Below are 18,792 nucleotides of genomic sequence, written 5' to 3' on the forward strand. Positions count from 1 at the left end.
TGTCATTTGAAGGCCTTTAAGCGATAAAAAAAGAAATTATAAATTTCGTATTGTGGCACTCTTCTTCCAAACGAACGATAAATAGACAAAGAGAAATAAAGAGAGGGAGAGATAGATAGGTAAAAAAATGTAAAAAGTGAAGGTAAGAATTGTAGCCATCCATAACTCCGCAAGTGCAATTCGTTGATTATTGAAGGGTTTTTTTTTTTTTGTAATTAAACACATTGCCAAAAACCAGGAATGCTTATCTGGTAGTGAAATTATACATAAATAAAAATGACAATGAGAAACCTGTGAATACATGTAAATTTATGTTGTTGGAACTATCAAAGGAAGAAATGTGGCATCGAAGTCTTACGAGACAGGTCCAAAGGGGTAAAAGTTTAAAATATCAAATATGCGTATCATTATTTTGATATACAGGGTGGTTATAAAATCACGTGAGGTGTTCAGAGCAAGTGAAGTATTGGGCGAAACATTGCCAAATTTCATGAGCGTACATAGCAGACCATGGGATTTCGATTTCTACAATAAAAAACAGTACCAAAAGTCATCACCAGGGGGAATTTGGGCGCTGCATAAGTGTATTACTTGCGAATACTGAAGAACTAAAGGCCAAAAAGTGCAGCACACATCAAGTTTTTTGTTACAAATAATTGTTGCTTACAAATGAAATTCAATAAAACCAAAAAGAAAATTCAATTTGTAACAAGAGAAGAATTTTACTAAAAGTCGTCAGGAAGAAATTTCGGCACGGCAGCAAGGATTTCTTTCTGAATAATATTCATGTAAGATGTTGCACCACCCCATGTTGGGCTTTAGGTACTTGAATGTATGGCAGCAACATTTCTTTCATAGCAGCTTTATTAGTCATGCATTTCCTACGGTATGGAGACCGTGGTCGCCCAATCTTTCACCTTGTGATTTTTGACCATGAGGATTTCTTAACAGTGTTGTGTGTGTATCTGCGACATGTTCCGGATATCTCGACTTTCAAAACTAGAAAAATGTTACAGGTAGGGGATATTAATCCCCCCCCCCCAGAGGTGTGGAAAATATTGTGTATTGTATGCAGTACCTGGAAAATCTCGATGTTGGACATATTGAACCTCATTTGTTGGTAAAAATCATATTTTGTCAATAAAATTGATGCATATTTTATCAGTTAGCATTTAATCCTTCAATAGTCACAGTAATACATCTTTTCAATGCCAAAATTTCCCCTCGTGGGGATTTTTTGGGTGCTTTCCCCTCCCCCCCCCCCCCCCCCCCCCCCCCCCCCCAGAAATCGAAATTCCATGGTCTACTGTGTATGCTCATGAAATTTTGAAATATTTCGACCAATACGTCACTTGCTAGAGGGTTCTGAACACCTCACGTTATTTTGTAACCATCCTGTATATTAGAAGAATAGCGAGCAGACCCCTACCCCAGAATGTATGGTTTTAAGCTATATTGCCAATCCCAGTATTTTAATATACATGCATGTAGGCAGTGACGTACCTAGCATGGGTGATACCCGGGGTGGTAATTTGTGGCGTCATCCCCGCCCCCCCCCCCCCACACACACAAGAAGCAAAAACGTAAAAGAAAGAAGCAAAAAAAAAAAAAAAAAAAATTTAAAATACTATGTGAGCATGAAACCCATACGATTTTCAGTCAAAGTATTGACAATATGAACGTTCTCGTAAGTATAGTATTCACTCCATGATGGGATGTCGAAAAAAGGGGATTTTGGAAGGTGACCCCCAAAAAATTGTCAAATTTTTAGTCTTAAAAATAGACTTTAGCGTCATATTTTTCAAAAACTTGCAATTCCACGTAGGGTGTTACCTCCAGACGGTTGCTCCCGTAGTGACGCCACTGATGTTGGGATTCTTTTGCCCCCCTCCCCCCCCCCACGCATACACACACAGGAGAGTGTCTAACTGCACTAGAGGTGTATTTACACTCCTGTTAGTGAAAATTGCAACACAATGAAGGAAGCATCATAGATGAGTGAAATTTAATGCACAGTTGAGGGGTAATGGTACAAATAAATGATTACATTTTCAAACCAAACAAACAACAAAAAGAGATAGAAATTAGTATTTTGTGTGGCCACCACGCGCCGCAATAAGAGCTGCTACGCGACTCGGCATGGAGTGAAACAAAGTTTGAATATCTGCCTGCGAAAGAGTATTCCATATTGTTTGCATGCGCAACCAAAGTTCGTCTGTCGAAGCAACAGGACGAGGATCACGAGCGAGACGCCGCCCAACGAAATCCCACACATGTTCAAACAGTGACATATCCGGGGAATATGCAGGGCAAGGAAGAAGCTGTACCTGCTGCGAATCTAGGTAGGATTTGACAGTTCTGGCGACATGTGGACGAGCATTATCCTGCTGGAATACAGCCCCTGGCAATCCTTGCAGGAAAGGAATTGCTTGGGGCTGTAAAACTTCGTTTATGAATCGGGTACTGTTCAAATTGCCCACAATTCGTAGCAATTGTGATCGTCCATGATATGCTATGGCACCCCAGACCATAATTCCGGGTGTTCGTCCACTGTGGCGTTCGATAATGCACTCCGCAATGTGCCGCTCATCGGCATAGCGCCTGACACAAATTCGGCCATCATGGTGCCCAAAATTGAAGCGGGATTCGTCAGAAAAGAGACCTGCTGCCAATCAGCACGCCAGCTCCTATGCACATTGGCCCATTGTAGCCGCAGGTGGCGATGGTTTTGCGTGAAAGGAATCCTATATAAAGGAATCCTTGCGCGCAGCCCACGCTGCAGCAGACGTCTCCGAATTGATGAAGAACACAATGAAACACCTGTAGCTGTTGACCACTGTGCTGCCAATTGTCTTGAAGAAGCTGTGCGGTCCGTCAGCGCCATACGAACCAGGTGTCTGTCATCGCGAGCTGACGTCACATTTCGGGGTCCACACTTGGATATCCGAACTGTCCCGCCCTCTTCCGTCCACAGCTTCCAAACACGCATGATTGTGCTGCTGTTACGCTGCACACGAGCGGCTACTGCACGACAAGACATCCAGCTTCACGAAGGCCGACGATTCTGCACCGTTCAAACTCCGAACTTTGCTCAAATTTCACTTTCTTTCGTCGAAGAGGCATAGTAAAGATTCAGTTAACGTTTACTCTAGCATATAACTACCGATAATCATACACGCCTCACTACAGCCGTCTATTTATATTCGGCTCGATCCGTCGTTCAGAGGGCGCTGCTCAGCATACGCATGCGCTACCGGTCTGCAATTCTAATCATTTGCATATCATGCCCTACTTTACATTTCCTGCAATTTTCAGCTCTCTCGCGGAAGTCCTTCGTAGTGTTGCAATTTTCACAAACAGGAGTGTATATGAGTCGTGGCAAATACGACAGGCGAGGTTTTTTTTTTTTTTTTTTTTCCTATTTGAACTTCGACATTTTAGAAAACCTTTTTGCTTGTATGTCCTTTTTTTCTTTTTTAAAACAAGCTGGAACTGATCCCAAACTAGCTACAGTGGCTCCCAAAAGTGTTCGTACACCTACGACTTTCAATGAAATAGGCCCCTATGCATTGGTTAGAATTAATATTTCGGAATAGGTATTTAATTATAAGATTTATGATCTATTTTTAACAAAACTACACGACAATTTTTAATAAAACATTAAAACTTAAATTTTTTAAAAATCAAAAACTAAAAAGTGCCGGAAATTTTATCTCTCAAAAGTCTTCGTACACTTTGAAAAAATGTCAAAAAATTAGTAAATAATCTAACTTTTTACAAAATTTTTATTTAGTAGAATATCATGCAGTATCAACAGCAGCTTTTAAACGTCTGGGAATAGATTTCATTGTTTTTTCTTTCTTTTTTTGGTGAATTTTCTGAGTAAGTGTTCAGCCGCACTTCAAGCCTTACTGTTTCTAGTTCGCTTTTCGTTTCAATGGTGTATTTTCATAATCTAGCCACCAGATATCTCCAAATATGTTCCATTAAGTTTAAATCTAGCGATTGAGGAGATATTTCTCAGTTTAAGGACAATTTTGGCGGCACCAAATGCCAACGTGTACTTCTTATTGTTATTTTGATAAAAAACAAAGTTGTTTCCGATTTCCAAATTTCGGGCTAATAGTTTGAAATTGTTTTTTGAAATATTTAAATGAACAGCATGATTCATTATTTCATCAAAAAATTCCAAATTTACAAGTCCTGGTGCTGTTATGCACCCTCACACAAGAACACCTTCACCGTCCTGGTTAACTGATCCAGCTAAGTTCTTAGGATTAAATTCCTCTTTTTTTTTCTATTGACAATTATACAACAATTAAACCCAAAATATTGAATTGTATTTTCATCTGTAAGTAAGAAGTTATTCCAAAACTTTTTAAGCTTATTTATCATTGATTTTACGACGGAAAGCGTAAGATTACTGTTTTTCGCACGAACAAGAAAATTTCTGCGGGAAGAGGTCCCCTCTAATCTAGCTAATCAGAGAACTTGGCGAACAATTTTAGGTGAAAATTAAACGTAAAATGTTTTATTCAATTCTGCAGAAACTTTTTCAGCGCTCAAATGTTTATTTTTCGTAATTTTTTTTAACTGTAAACCTCCGATCACGCTTTGTTAACTTTGTCAGTTGACCTTTTCTTACCTTGTTTTTGATCCGATTCTTGTCTTTAAAGCATTTTGTCAAGCACTTCACTATAGAATGGTATAAATTAACTAATTTAGAGACATTTCAAACCAATTTATGGCTACAGTGAGGGAAAAAATTCAAATTTCGAATCGTGTTTGTTGTTTTCTACGCATACCTGCCATTTTAAAATAATAAGCAGAATATTAGGGAATAAATAAACAAAAAATTAAAGGCAAATGTTTTTACAGTGTCATTACAATGCAAAAATAATAAGAAAACCACATATGATAATTTTAATCATGAATTAATTCGAAAATATTTCAGTGTACGATGACTTTTGTGGCGTATTTTTTCTCTGTTTCATCGTTTTTTGACAAATTTCAAAAATAAAATCTGGAAATATTTTGAAAAAAACTATTGTGTTTTATTCGGAATGGCATAAGATTGGTGTGAAAAAAAAATTTGTTTTCATATTCGAATTCAGTTTTGCGTTATTTTGGTTTCGCTACAAAATTTCAAGGTGTACGAACACTTTTGGGAGCCACTGTATTCGTCCTCATGAAAAACTTTTCCAATGCGTTTTTCTGTAGACCACTTTCTTACCTTCGCCTTTACTATCTGCTTATATACGTGTTCATAAATATATATATATATATATATATATATATAATACATATATAATATATATATATATATATATATATATATATATATATATATATATATATATATATATATATATATATATATATAATATATATATAATATATATATAATATATATATATATATATATATATAATATATATATATAATATATATATATATATATATATATATATATATATATATTTGTGTGTGTGTTGTGCAGAATGTATTTGTACGTATTCAAATTAAAGCTATCCTGATGTATGATTAGACATAGCGAAACTATACTTATTTCCAGTAGGGTTAAAGAAAGAGTGCCTCAACTTTAGTCCCAAATTACCCGAATGTCTTTTTCCTTTGCGTATTTATGTACAGGATTTTGGCAACACATTCACAATATATTCAATGCATTTCTCGAAATGAGATGCTACTTCTGGATGGACGCAGACGTCCAGTATAACACATTTTAATGGTTTGAGAAGTTTCATGTTCACAATTTATTTAGTGTTAAGGATTTTAAGGAAGAAGATTTAAAAGACATCGATCTCGTTGAAATAAGTTCCAAATAATTCAGATGAATCAAAATTGAAGTACATTTTGAAGAGCTGTTCACTCTTAATTCTAAACAGTTCAGGAACGAATATTGACAGGCTTTAAGGAACTGCATTGCAGGGATAAGAAAGAAAAATTTTTGCTTTATGAAAAGAAAAAAAATTGTGTTTAACCCAGGAGCTAATATGGATTACATTGTGCCTGTCAAAATTTATTTTGTTAAGGGTTTTTTTCCTGGTGGAAGGCTGCCATCCTGAAGGACTTCCACGAATAGATGCTCAGCTCATTAAATGGGAAAAAACCAAAAACACTCTTATCGATTTATTCTATGATATTTTAAAAAGGTGTCACGACAACCATCTCACCTCAAACTAACTATCTCACCTCATCGTCCCTCAAAGCAGAAATTTTAGGGCCACAGTTTGGACCCATGTCCTTCTGATTCCGAACCAAGTCATGGTGTGTCACGAATTAAGTCAAAGAAATTGGATTTGAAGACGATGTCAGATACATTATCATTTGCAGAGTGAATTCTCACGATGTTAGGTTTGCGGGACCACATCATTTTTGGTTTGTTCAAGGTTTCAACAACAAGTCAATATTTCGAGTCAACTCTTTAAGTTTTGATTCTGCTTACCTCAAAGAGTAGTAAAAAATGCAGTTCCCTGCAGTCAAAAATGTAGGCTTGAATTTGACTTAGCTCTAATTTCAAAAAATACAATTTTTAGTTACACGTCGAAACCTTATGATCCATTGTGTTTGAAACAGCTATAATCATTTTCTATTTTGAAATATTTCTTGACAGTATTTATATTCTTCTACTTTTCAGATATTCCTCCTACAAATCTAGCTTAAACTTTAAAAATCTAAGAGGTTTGTTCTAAACTTTTCTGCTCAATTCAACTAGTAATAACATTGCCCTAACGTTACTCTGTTTTGTTTTCAGCTATATCCAAAGAAGAAATGATTCCTGAATTCGGCCAGGATAATGAGGTAAGACATTTACATACCAAATCTACTATAGAAAACCCTTATCTATTGAAGTGAAACTTCAATAGCTATATACGAGATTTTAAATAACATAGAACTTTAAAGTGTAATACAAAATATTTGATGGATTTCTCCCGAAATGTTTTACATTAAATTTAATGCAGTGCAAAAGATTCATTTTGATAGAATATAGCGACACATTTTTTAGTTTCTATTTGAACTCTATACACAACTTACGAATTTCTGTCGATGTGTATTTTTTTTTTTTTAATTAAAGGCATTTTGAAAACACTTTGAGTGCTTTAGTACGCAAACGCACAATATAGCACGAGATGTATCAGAGTGTGGAATTTGAGATCGAAACGAAACATTTCCGTTTGAAATTTTTATATAAATTTAAAAACAAAGCTTTTTACTTGGTTTCAAAATACCCTCTCCTCAGAATCAGTTGAACAGTGACTTTTTTCTAAGTGCTGCATTATGTTTGATAAGTATTACAAGAAGAAAACTCCTCTTTAGAACACGACAGGGACTCCTACTCAGTGCACCAGCAAGACAAAGTACCTCCCAAAGAAGACATTTCCGATTTTCTAAATCAAAACATCCCCCCCCCTTCCCGCCCCCTGTTTTGAAAAATGCCATGGCATGTATTCCGCAATATTGAAAATCGAGTGTATTAGAATCCCAGGTGATCTCAAGTTACTTCCATCCACCGGCAATGACATACATGTGTTCGGTTTCTTTCTCCGAAGAAGCAGTGGGGGCCATGACACCATGAAAAATTCTCCTGTTTTCCATTTGGAATCGATTTTAGGGTCATTTGGCGCTAGAGAATGAATGCTGCTGCGTTTGGTCGGCACTTTGCGAAATGGATGGATGGATTCCGTTCCATTTCACTCATACACTTCCCTCGGGAGATCTTTTCCATATCCAGAGATGCATTACAGTGGCCGATTTTGGGCTATCTAAACTTTGACGCGCATCATATGACAGCGCGGCAGGCTGAGTTAGCACGTCGTCCATTTTGGATCACGCACTTCTCACCTTGCAGCTTAGGTATAACCACTGAGGCATACTGCCTAAAAGACTATATCTGCATATTTTTGAGCAATCACGATTGCTTATTGTTCTCACTTGACCGTCTTTGATGTCCGTGCCTTTTTCAGCTTGGACCAGGGGCTTCTGCAGCACCACCGTCCACCGTCCTCTGCAGGCGCGGCTGCTCTGGTCCTGAGCACTGCCCGGAACCCGCTTCTCCGTGTCGGTGGCGTCCATGTCCTACACCACATGCACGATCGCACACCCACAGACGCCTTCACACACATACACACACGCCTACGAGGGTACACACAGGTCTACGCACACACATAACAAAACACACGTAACCGCCTAGGAGGAGTTGCAGGGTACAGGAGCCGTTTCTAGAAACAATAACTCCAATGAGTAGGGTCCTGTCGCAACTCGTGATTGCGAAACACATAACATGAATTCAAAATTTCAGAATTCAAATTAATTTCTTTTTTTTTTCTGTCGTCTATTGTACTTTAACTTTTTTTGCACAGGCTTGCTTACTTGACCTCCGCTGAAAATGAAACACGAAAAGAACGTCAACCTCCAACGTTTCACTACTGTTAGTATGGAATCCAAAATGGGTTTCTACAAATAGCTCAAAAATTCATTTCCGCAGATACTGCCACTTATCTTTTCACGGCAGTATAGTAGTAAAGAAGAAAGAGACTTGGCGGTAATTTTCTGATCCAGCTAGTATTGGGCAAACAAGCGCTCTTTTATCATTTAAGCACATGTTTTACTCTTCTGAGCTTCTTACCATGAATCCTTTAAGATTCCTCATCTGCACCAAGACGGGATGATAAAAAAAAAGATGCGATCTTTTCCTATTACGCAGCATGTCTTATTATAAAAAATGTTTCCCCACATTCGTAAGAAAATTAGACCGGGAGTTTCTCTGCTGAAGATTGGGAAGTTCTCTCTCCTCTTCATGGTATTGGTCAACGGGAACAGCAAAGTACTGTACTGGCAGACGCGACTACATACTTTTACTGAGGAGCGGGCAATTTATTTGTGATTTCTGCTTTCCCTGGAAAAATGTGCTCCAAAGTTTGGAAATTATGAAGTTTTTATTCATTATCCCAATAATATTGAATAACATTTCCCGCAAAGGGAAGCAGTTGCCTTATTGCTTATACCTTGCATCATACATGGATGCTTAAGGGAAACTTTCCAAATGAACAATCAACTAGCTGCAGAATAGTTGGATAACTCCCACGATACTAGTTTTTGTACTGAACTACATGCTGTTCAAGACTCGGTGACAAAAATATTTATGTTCAAAATAAGTTTCAAATTTCTAAACATGTGTTTAAATAAAAACGGAGAAAAGGAATGTTTTTCAAATCTTGAAAAACACAAAATTTTGTTGAACAATCTCAACAAAATAAGAATTTCCCCAAATTATCCGTTACTTATCACAGTCTAGAACAAATTTAAAACATTTCCAATCATGCTTATTTTCCCACATTAGAATGAACATCTGTTAAGCCTGATCAAGTACAATAATCTGACACAAAAAATAAATTAACAATCCCAGTGCCGTAACTCCTCGTGAACATTATTTTCCCCTTACATTCTACACTTTTTTTGGGGGGGGAGGGGAGTTGAAAAGTAGTTTAAAATCATGTGCCTCAGTTTCGCTTCACTCAGTGGGATTAACTTCTATACGCTTGAATCGGCGCGTTAGTTCACCGACTGAAATTTCTTTAACCGATATGTTAAGTGAACGGCTGTTGCCGTTTTTGTTACCAAATAAACAAACGCACTAATTCACTGGGAATGACATAAATCGAACTGAACGAAACAAGGGTAGGACCTCTCGCATTTGGCTCCTCCTGATTACTCAAGAGGATAAGGGTATTAATTAAATTTTAACCAAAAAACCATGAACTTAGTTTTAAAAACTCAATTCTTGTATGAAGAGAGACGAAAATATTTTAGCTATTTCGATGCTATTTAAAGTAAGGGTGACGAGATCATTGCTAGTTCGTGGTTCAACTGGTTCATGGACTGGTCTTTGCGACATGTCATTATGGACCTGGTCTAGGTGCCCTGGACCAGGGGGAAATGAAACAACAATAAGGGTGACGAGTTCCATGTTGCCTCGAATAAGTGCGTCGATTTTGGAATGAACATGTCAAACTAAAACTTATTGCTGGAAATCAAAGTTACTGTATTATAAAAACATGGAATTCAAACTAAAAACCTATTTCATCAGAAGCACTATTTTTTTTTTTTTTTTTCAGTTGGAACTGTATCATTTTTCTAGTCCATAAAACTAACAAATAGTACTTAAAATTCTTTATCGAAGAAAAACTATTACAATATGAACATTTGAAATTAATATTGAACGTACCTAAATTTTAAATTAATGTTGAATGCATTGATTCTAAATTATCTTCTTCCATTCATAAAAATAAGGGCAGCAAAAAATCATATGAGACATATGAGAAAGTTGAAATAACTGAAGAAATATTTGTTAATAAAAAAATTTCTTTTTTGACGCTAAAAATGGCCTGCAACTCATCAGTGGAAAACAGTATTATGAAACGATGACCAGTTACGGAAACATACATTTTTAAAACATTCTCAATTGACAATTTTTGGGTTATATTTCGAGTCAGACAAGGGCTCTTTTTCGTTTATAATCCAGCTTATACCCGTCGGTGACAGGACAGCCTATTGTGGGCCAAGGTTTTCAGAGATTTGCTCTATTCTGCCTTCTGCCACCTGCTGGTCAGATTCTCGAATTTCTGCTACTGACAGGTTAAAAGTTTATTTCTTTACTATTTGAATAGTTTGGATCTTTTATATTTTGTGCGTCATCTTTGTCTGTCATTGAAAATCTATACCGTGGTCAGCATTCCCTGAAAACTTCAATGCTGTTAACCTTAAGAAGATTACTAATGACATTTCATCTGCACATTCTGTAAAGTTCTGTACCGCACTTATTTTTTTAGACATTTTTGGTTCATTAATTTATATTTTGATTTTTTCGTCAAAGATGTTCCTTAAAATTTTGTGCTACTTGGTACACAACAGTACAAGGGGAAATTGCATGTATGTGCTAATAGAAAATCTGAAGAATCAGAGAAAAGATTGACTGTTAAGCAAAAGGCATCCTCATCCTCATATATATAATAGCCAATGATCGAGTAACGCTCCTGACGTCATCAACAATGAAACTCGCGCTACGGCATGATAATTCGATAATATGTTTTGGTAATGTTTAAAATGCAGAGAAAGTCATTATTGTCACAAGCTGAACTGGATCCGGTCACTTAACTGTTTTACCAGTAAGACTGTCTTTTCCGGGGAAAGAAGAAACCAAAAAGTGGTCGACAATGAACGCTATTTACTGGAGTTTATGGTTAATCCTCTGGAGTTAAAATTTATACTATCAAATATCACCAAACGGGCAATTGCTTCGTTCAAATGTAGAAGCAATTTTCACCCGTCATATCTTGACGGGCGATTTTCTAGTTAAGAATATAAAGCACGCTTGACGATCTATTGCAGTCAATGAGAATTTCCAATTTCCTATTTTGTGTTATTTTGTATTATAGCTTAAAATACATCAGAAAAACTATAAGGTGTTATAGGTACATGTTAAAATGTTAACAATTTTTAGATGAATAAAAAGTTTGAATTAATAAAGTCCCGAAATCAAAATCCTGCAACTTTTACTTGAAAGCTGACGATTCCCGCAAGACCAAATCCAATGCCACTACGACACACGTGATCTTCTAATAAAAATAAAAAGAAGACTTTCATGCATACAAGATGTGACTGTAACCCATTCAGAACTATTTCGGATCGTCCCACGAGCGTGATAAATGTCGTGATTCGGTGTGGAACGGAACGTAGACAATGAGAGATCGCTCTCCGCCGTCAGTGTACATGACGTAAAGAACCATTTGGGCAAAGGATGATCAGTGTCTTTCAGAGATGATGGATAACAGAACGACAGAAAGGGGAAATCCGAAGTTGATATTGTTTCTTTGGGAACAAAGAGAACCCATAATATTGAGCTGCTTTTGCTCTAAGTGCCTTTACAAGAACAGTCACACGTTCAGCAACTAGTGCAGTATACTATGAATAATAAATTTTACGCAAAACACATTGATCCACTCGGGATTTTTTCCCTAAAGAGAACAAAGTTTAAATTTGGAAGATTCTTTTTTCTTCTTAAATACAGGGTGCGCCATATCAACCATCCGTATTGAAAGACGTTGCTTTGTGAGTTGCGATGGGGGTAGGGTGGTGAAAGTGATATCGATTGATAACAGTACACGAGTTCACGTGCTACTTTGTAGCAGCAGCAATGGCATGGTGCAGTAAGCATTGTCACGGTATCAGGTTTATATTCTTATTGGTAGTTATTTGAGCCCTACTCAGAAAGCATTTCACATTCAGTTCCAACATGGCAGACATGATCATGTCCGGCTAAAAAAAATCTATTCACATCGTAAAGATCATATACAGGATTTTTATTGATTCGCATCATAAATTTTTTGGACAGCTGCAAGCTTTTGTGCTAAACGCTTTGAAGATTCCTGGATAGATGCTTTCACATGCGAGATTTTGTTCAGCATTATAATGGTCTAAGGTCAACCAGGCGTTTTATTTTTCAGTGCAGTACCTGTGACTCTAAAGTTAAATATTTAAACATGTTTTATTTTTCTTTCTGGTGCATAACCATGCTGGCTATGCTGTAACCAAATGTGAAATATTGCTGAAAAGTAATCACTGAGCCACCATTAAGAACATAAGTCCTCCGTAATACACGACGATGCTTACTACGCCATTGCCACAATCGAAAACTACACATACTTTACTATCCATCAGCACCACTTCCACCACAGTACCCTCACCACAACTCACACAGCAGCTCTCCAAATACGGGAGTTAGATGTGCCTCACCCTGTACTTTCAAGAAAAAACGTTATTTTCAAACCATGAACAATATATTAACTGACTTATATTGTCATTTTATTTGTTCATCATTCAAATGTTTCCAGAGTTTTTTTCTGCTGGAATCATGTTGAAGGGGCGAGCAATTTAACCCCCCCCCCCTCCCTAGTTCGGCTTTCAAACAGTAAAAGACACACATACGTAACTTTTAGTTATGCAGTCATTCAGGATGACTTTGATCTGCAATTTCCTTACTTTTATGAAAATTTTTAAAATTCCCTGATAAAAAAACTATTTTGCCACTTAGACTTAAATTGAACCAAGCCAGAAACGTGGTGCAAATTAGTAAAAGTAGTTCATTGATTGGTAAATTCCTAACAGTAACTTCGGAATTACTGGATAGTATAATTAGCCGTATTCATTGCTGGCAACCATTTTTATAATTGGAAAGTAGAAAGCTGGTATGTATTACAAATTATCCAGCAGAGTGTTGCATTAAGCATTGGCGAACTCTTTCGAAATAAAATATTACCGTTTCGATCTATAATGTTTCTAGGGCAGTGTTTCAAGAACGGCAAGGTCGCGCTCCACTGATCTCGATCAGCCTAATTTTGAGCTTCTTAGTCATTTAATTACATGAACGGTTTGAAACGTGTTATAATTTAAAAGCTTATTCTTGAAAACAAGCATATCATAAAACAAGCTGAAGTTCCAAATAATTGTAGAAGATTTCTAGATACATAAAACACGATGACAATTAGAAACTCTTAACGTCTTAAAAATTTCCCGTTTCTCTTTTACTAAGTTTAATAATAATATTTATCATAGCTAAATAATGCTACATACTGTAAAATCGCACTGAAATGAATTTCACTAGAATTAATTTTTTAAACGTAACAATTTTCTGAACGAATTGAAAAAAACTCCTTACTATAGTATTGTACTGATTTTAGTGCTATTTATTGGCTATATTTTTGAAATAATAAGGATCGAGCGTAGTTTAAAACGCTTTTAGCTTAGTTTAAAAGCAACAAATAATTTTTAATATCATGTTTTTCTGTTATTTTCACAATCATAAAAACAAAACTTCAAGTATCTGTCGAAATATTCAACCAAATGATATAATATCATCTCATAATGCTCTGTTGCTCTGTTCAAAGGATGCACGTCAGATTAGTACCTTCCAATCGCTTATTCCATTTGGGATAAAAAGCATTGGAGGAAATTAGAAAAAATAAAACGTTCAATGCATCTCATAAACAGAGGCATAGTTAAATATTTCCTTATCTTTTTAAACCCAAGAAAGTTTTTACGACACAAAAGATGGAATATCATCTGTACCTCTTGTTTGTTATTATCATTTTAACTATATATCCGAAACAAAATCAAATAATACGTATCTGTCCTTTTTTCCAACTCAGTCTTGCTTTATCGAACTCATTCAGATCTCCTCCGAAAAAAAAAAGCTCAACCATCCCCTGAATCCACCCTCCTGTGGCATCTCTTCATCACCAAGAAGAGGGTTCGAATCCTGTTTGCCTGATCCCGTTGTCGGTGGAATGTGAAAACCCGTGCCAGAACGGCAGCAGGGAATTAATTCCCTCCTCTTCTGCAAGAGGGGGGTGCGACGGTAGGGATCAGTCGTGATGAATGACCCCCTCGTCATCCCTCCTGCCTCCCCACAACTCCTCCGTCCGGGGACACACACACCTAATCCCCGGAACACGTGTTTATAAATATGGAGATGGCCTCCGAGTCTCAAGGAGGTCTTCCGGTTCTGGAAATGTTCGATTTGATATGCTAATGGAAACGTGCACTTAAGGTCGATGAAGTGGTTTCATCTTTAGGGCAAATTTCAGCCTTCCCTCAAGTTGTTTGATTGAAGAGGAAAGGTTGCAATTGAAAAAAAAAAAAAAAGAACCGAAGGGAGAGAGGAACTCGGCACCTGATTTGTAAACTTAAGGAGATCAAACGGCATCTCTTTGTGAATGCTATATAAGCTGTGTGTTTTGGAGAGACCTTTTTAATATAGCAAATCATATTAAGCAGAGTAGGTGAATCTTTTTCTTCATGTTGGCATTATTTTGTTGCACAAGTGATTTGACTTAGAAAATTTTCTGTTGCGAGGAAATTAAAGAACTAAATGAAAAGCGATTAAAAATATTTTGTGCTAAAATATGAGTAACGGGATCAAAGAAGTCAAACCAATCATAAATTGTCAAGAAAATATTTCAAATAGCAATTTCAGGGCAATAGATAACCCCTTCGTCAGTGTGAAGAGAGCTCAGCACACATAAAGTGAACCTCCCTCCCCTTGAAGGATGGTAGTTGGTACTGCCTTACTAGTTACCCGTATACCCAGACTTCACACTCCAGAGTCCACCGTATCTACCACTATGAGTGATTTTACTGGTTAGATGGGGTTCTGAAGACAGCTCTTTTTTATATCCAGGCCAGAAACCGAGCAATCCTTGGTGCAGCACCCCCAGAGTCATTGATTCAGAATGGGAACTTGGTGGACTTTGTGACCACGTCACACTTAACGTGCCCCTGTCCCCATTAATGAGCACGGAGGATCTTTGATTCGGCTGGCATCAAACCCGGGACCCTTTGGTAACGAGTCCAATGCCCTTCTGATCAAACCACTACAACCACCCATATTCCCACAACAAACGAATTAACCCGGATTGATAAGTACCCGGGATGGGAAAAAAAACTTGATATATTGTTTTTAATATTAATTTTCATCTCTCTGATGACAAAAATAGAAAAAGCCGGTGTCACGGTATGGCAAAGGGGCTCCGTAATAAATGCGAGGGACATTATCTGAACTACACTTCTTTGCACTAATGAAGAGGCTTTAATGTAGCCTTAAATATTTATTTATACTTTCTGTATTTTCTGGACAATTTGCTTTATTTATGTTGTTTCTGATTCAACCCACGGTACGGGACTGTTTCTAAAAAATAACAGCAGCACAACTTTGCTGAATGCAGAACATACAAATAATTAAGTATCTGCAAGAAGACGAACCGTCTTTCGTTTTGTGTTGAAATAATATGACTTGCAACAGAATTACTAGATTTGAAGAAAAAAAAAACGAAAGTCACAGCTTTTTTTTTTACTTTCCTTCAAAATGCACTCTTTAATCTTAATTTTTACCAGACTAAGAGAATTTTCAAAAATAAATTATCAAATGTTTTAGCTTTAGATAACAAAGTTTTGATAACAAAATTAACAAGTTACCGTCCAAATGTCAAGAGCAGAATTCCTTACTTGTTTTCCAGTCAAATCAAAACACTTCTTTATATCCTTTTGGGATGGCATTGCGTATTAGTATTCCGGTACATCTTTCAGTAGCATGCACTATTAAGAGAATTTTTAAAGTTTTTCAAACAAAAAATCAGTAACGATAACAGTACAATGTTAGGATGAAAATTTGCGGAGAAAAAATTCTCAATTTCATTCAGGGATTAAAACAGATAATGTTTATTTCTCTGTCCTAAAATTTTCCTCGGAAATAATAACAATTACTTCAGGAAATATGACAGAAACTACAATTTTGAAAGAGAAATTTTTATGTCTCTCAAGAGCGAAATCAACCCTCCTACTTTGTAGTAAACTCAATTTCAAAGTGTCTGTATGCTTGTGTATTTTATGCATAAATTACAGAAATTCGCACTAAAATACAAACAAATTTGAGACACTTTTCGACTCGATAAGTATCCCATAACTCATTTTTTATACAATTCAAAAGCTTTTGAAAAAAGAAGTATACAATTCTACACATGAATACAGAAATATGAAAAGTGGCCATAGTCCTCTTGTTTCAACTTCTATGTAAATGACACACATGAGGAAATCAGAAGAATTTACCAGATGAGTTTAGTTAAGGACTTGACGTTAGCATTTATATGTTGTTATACATTGATTATATAAACACGAAGGTAAATGATATCCCCCTCCAAACAACATTTTACGAACTCTTTTGAAAGGCTCTAATACACATCCATGAAAACAATTATATAAGAGACTATATTTTTAGTTAGCAAAAGATAGCAGATGACGCATTGATTTCTTTTTCAGTTTCTATCCCGCTAAATTAAAGTAAAAAAACAAAAACAATTCATTGTGCATGAATCTGGCAAGTTATTCATGTTCACGTTTAACTTAAAAGAAAGCATTTTATTTTCCACTAGTGGTACCCGCACGGCTTTGCCCGTAGTTGAAAATTAAAAGGTCATTCCATTCGCCTGTATATTTACAAATAATGGATGACGAATTTCTTGCCAATTGGCTGTGTTCATTCGCTCTCACATTCCACGCTATGATAATTTCGTAATTTACTGTTCCATCTTATGATAATTTTGCTCCGGAAAATGTTCTTAAAATTGGAATAGAAAAAGAACCACATCGAATTTTCAAAAAATCGCTTCGAGGTGCACACCCCCATGCTACATGCTAACTTTGTGCCAAATTTCATGAAAATTGGCCGAACGGTCTAGGCGCTATGCGCGTCACAGAGATCCAGACATCCTACAGACAGAGAGACTTTGAGCTTTATTATTAGTAAAGACTATATGCTGTCATTCTAAGAATCAAAACATAGCATTTGGATTCCACTAAATGTACTATCAATAATTATTCAACCGTAAGATTGTAGTAGCCACATATGAAGTTTAAAGAAAATGGCATTCGAATCTCGTTCTAGAGAAATTTATTTCTAAACCGCGTCAATGAAGTCCCTGGCCTTGTGTTACCAATAAAAGCTATTTGATGAGTAACCTAGCAAAACATTTCATGTCGAACTCATAAATATTACAAGAGATTTAAAATAAAAATGGAAAACAGCAGTAATTATCTTGCTTATTCTCTTTTTCTTCTACTGTCTTCAATGCAGAAATCTAGTCCGCATCATGTGTAGGGACTAGTCTATGTTATGGATAAATATTAAGGCAACACAAAAGAGCATATGTGACAATATTTATCAGTTTACTGATGTCTTTTTGGCAAAGGTCTCACCCTTACCTTTTCCTTTCTCGTCTTCTGCATCGAATCTCACTGTTTTATACTTTTATTAATTTTGGTTTGGATATTTAAATCAGATTGCATTTGGACAGTGTGCGAATGAGAAATATATGGACCCACTTAATATTACAGCATCTCTATCAGTCTACCAGAAAAAAGCAGCAATGGACAATACATTATGCATGGTCCTCTGAGAGAATGTAGGAACAAAACATACCCCACAGAGGCGTAACTGCAATTTATATTCCGCTAACAAACCCCTAAAAGATTCATCCCAGTAAGAAGTGCCTGGAATCTTGACTGAGGAAGAATCTTGGAAAGAGCTACCAACGAAGATTATTCGAAGATATGAACGCTGAAACTAGTTTTTCTGTGCATGTTTTGTACGACTTATACTGCATTATGATGTTTTATTTAAATGGCAAAGTTCAGTTATTATAAACCCAGACTTGAATTTATGGCCTGAATTTTGAACTCAAGTTTACCTGCCTTAATCAAATTTATAGCAATAAGTCTATCAAATTGAAATGTGGTCCTCACCCAGAAATTGACATGCGGGCAATTTAATATTTTTGTGCAGTATTTTGGATTAAACTATTTCATAGGCATTAACTAAAGCAATAAATAAATGTTCTATAATGCATATTAAGTACACATGTGTATTAAACAAGTAATATTCAAACCCCGTACTAGATGGTATATTTTAAGATGCATAATATCGTCATCGTTAATGTCGCATAACTATGCGGTATGTAAAAGGTACCTTGGGTTTTCGCTTGACTTTAAATACATTTGGCAAAATTAAATTCCTAGCGCAAATTTTGCATTGAAGAGGGTGCCTCCACCTGGAGGGAAAACTGCGCATAAAAATTCTCACGGCAATTGCTATCCGACAATAAAGGTGCTACATGAAAAACAGACGCCAGCTCTAGGGTATGCACAAGGTGAGAAACCAAAACG

General features: G+C 36.3%; 1 protein-coding gene across 1 annotated transcript in view; it reads left to right on the forward strand.

The window, feature by feature from the left end:
* LOC129232162 (cyclin-dependent kinase 14-like) overlaps positions 1–18,792 on the forward strand; it is a 162,774-nt gene that overhangs the window by 54,491 nt on the left and 89,491 nt on the right. The window contains exon 3 of the mRNA XM_054866403.1: positions 6,776–6,822. Coding sequence (XP_054722378.1) covers positions 6,776–6,822 — 47 coding nt within the window. The remainder of the gene's footprint in view (positions 1–6,775; positions 6,823–18,792) is intronic.

The sequence above is a fragment of the Uloborus diversus genome, unplaced genomic scaffold (genome assembly GCF_026930045.1).
Source record: "Uloborus diversus isolate 005 unplaced genomic scaffold, Udiv.v.3.1 scaffold_11, whole genome shotgun sequence".
Taxonomy (NCBI): domain Eukaryota; kingdom Metazoa; phylum Arthropoda; class Arachnida; order Araneae; family Uloboridae; genus Uloborus; species Uloborus diversus.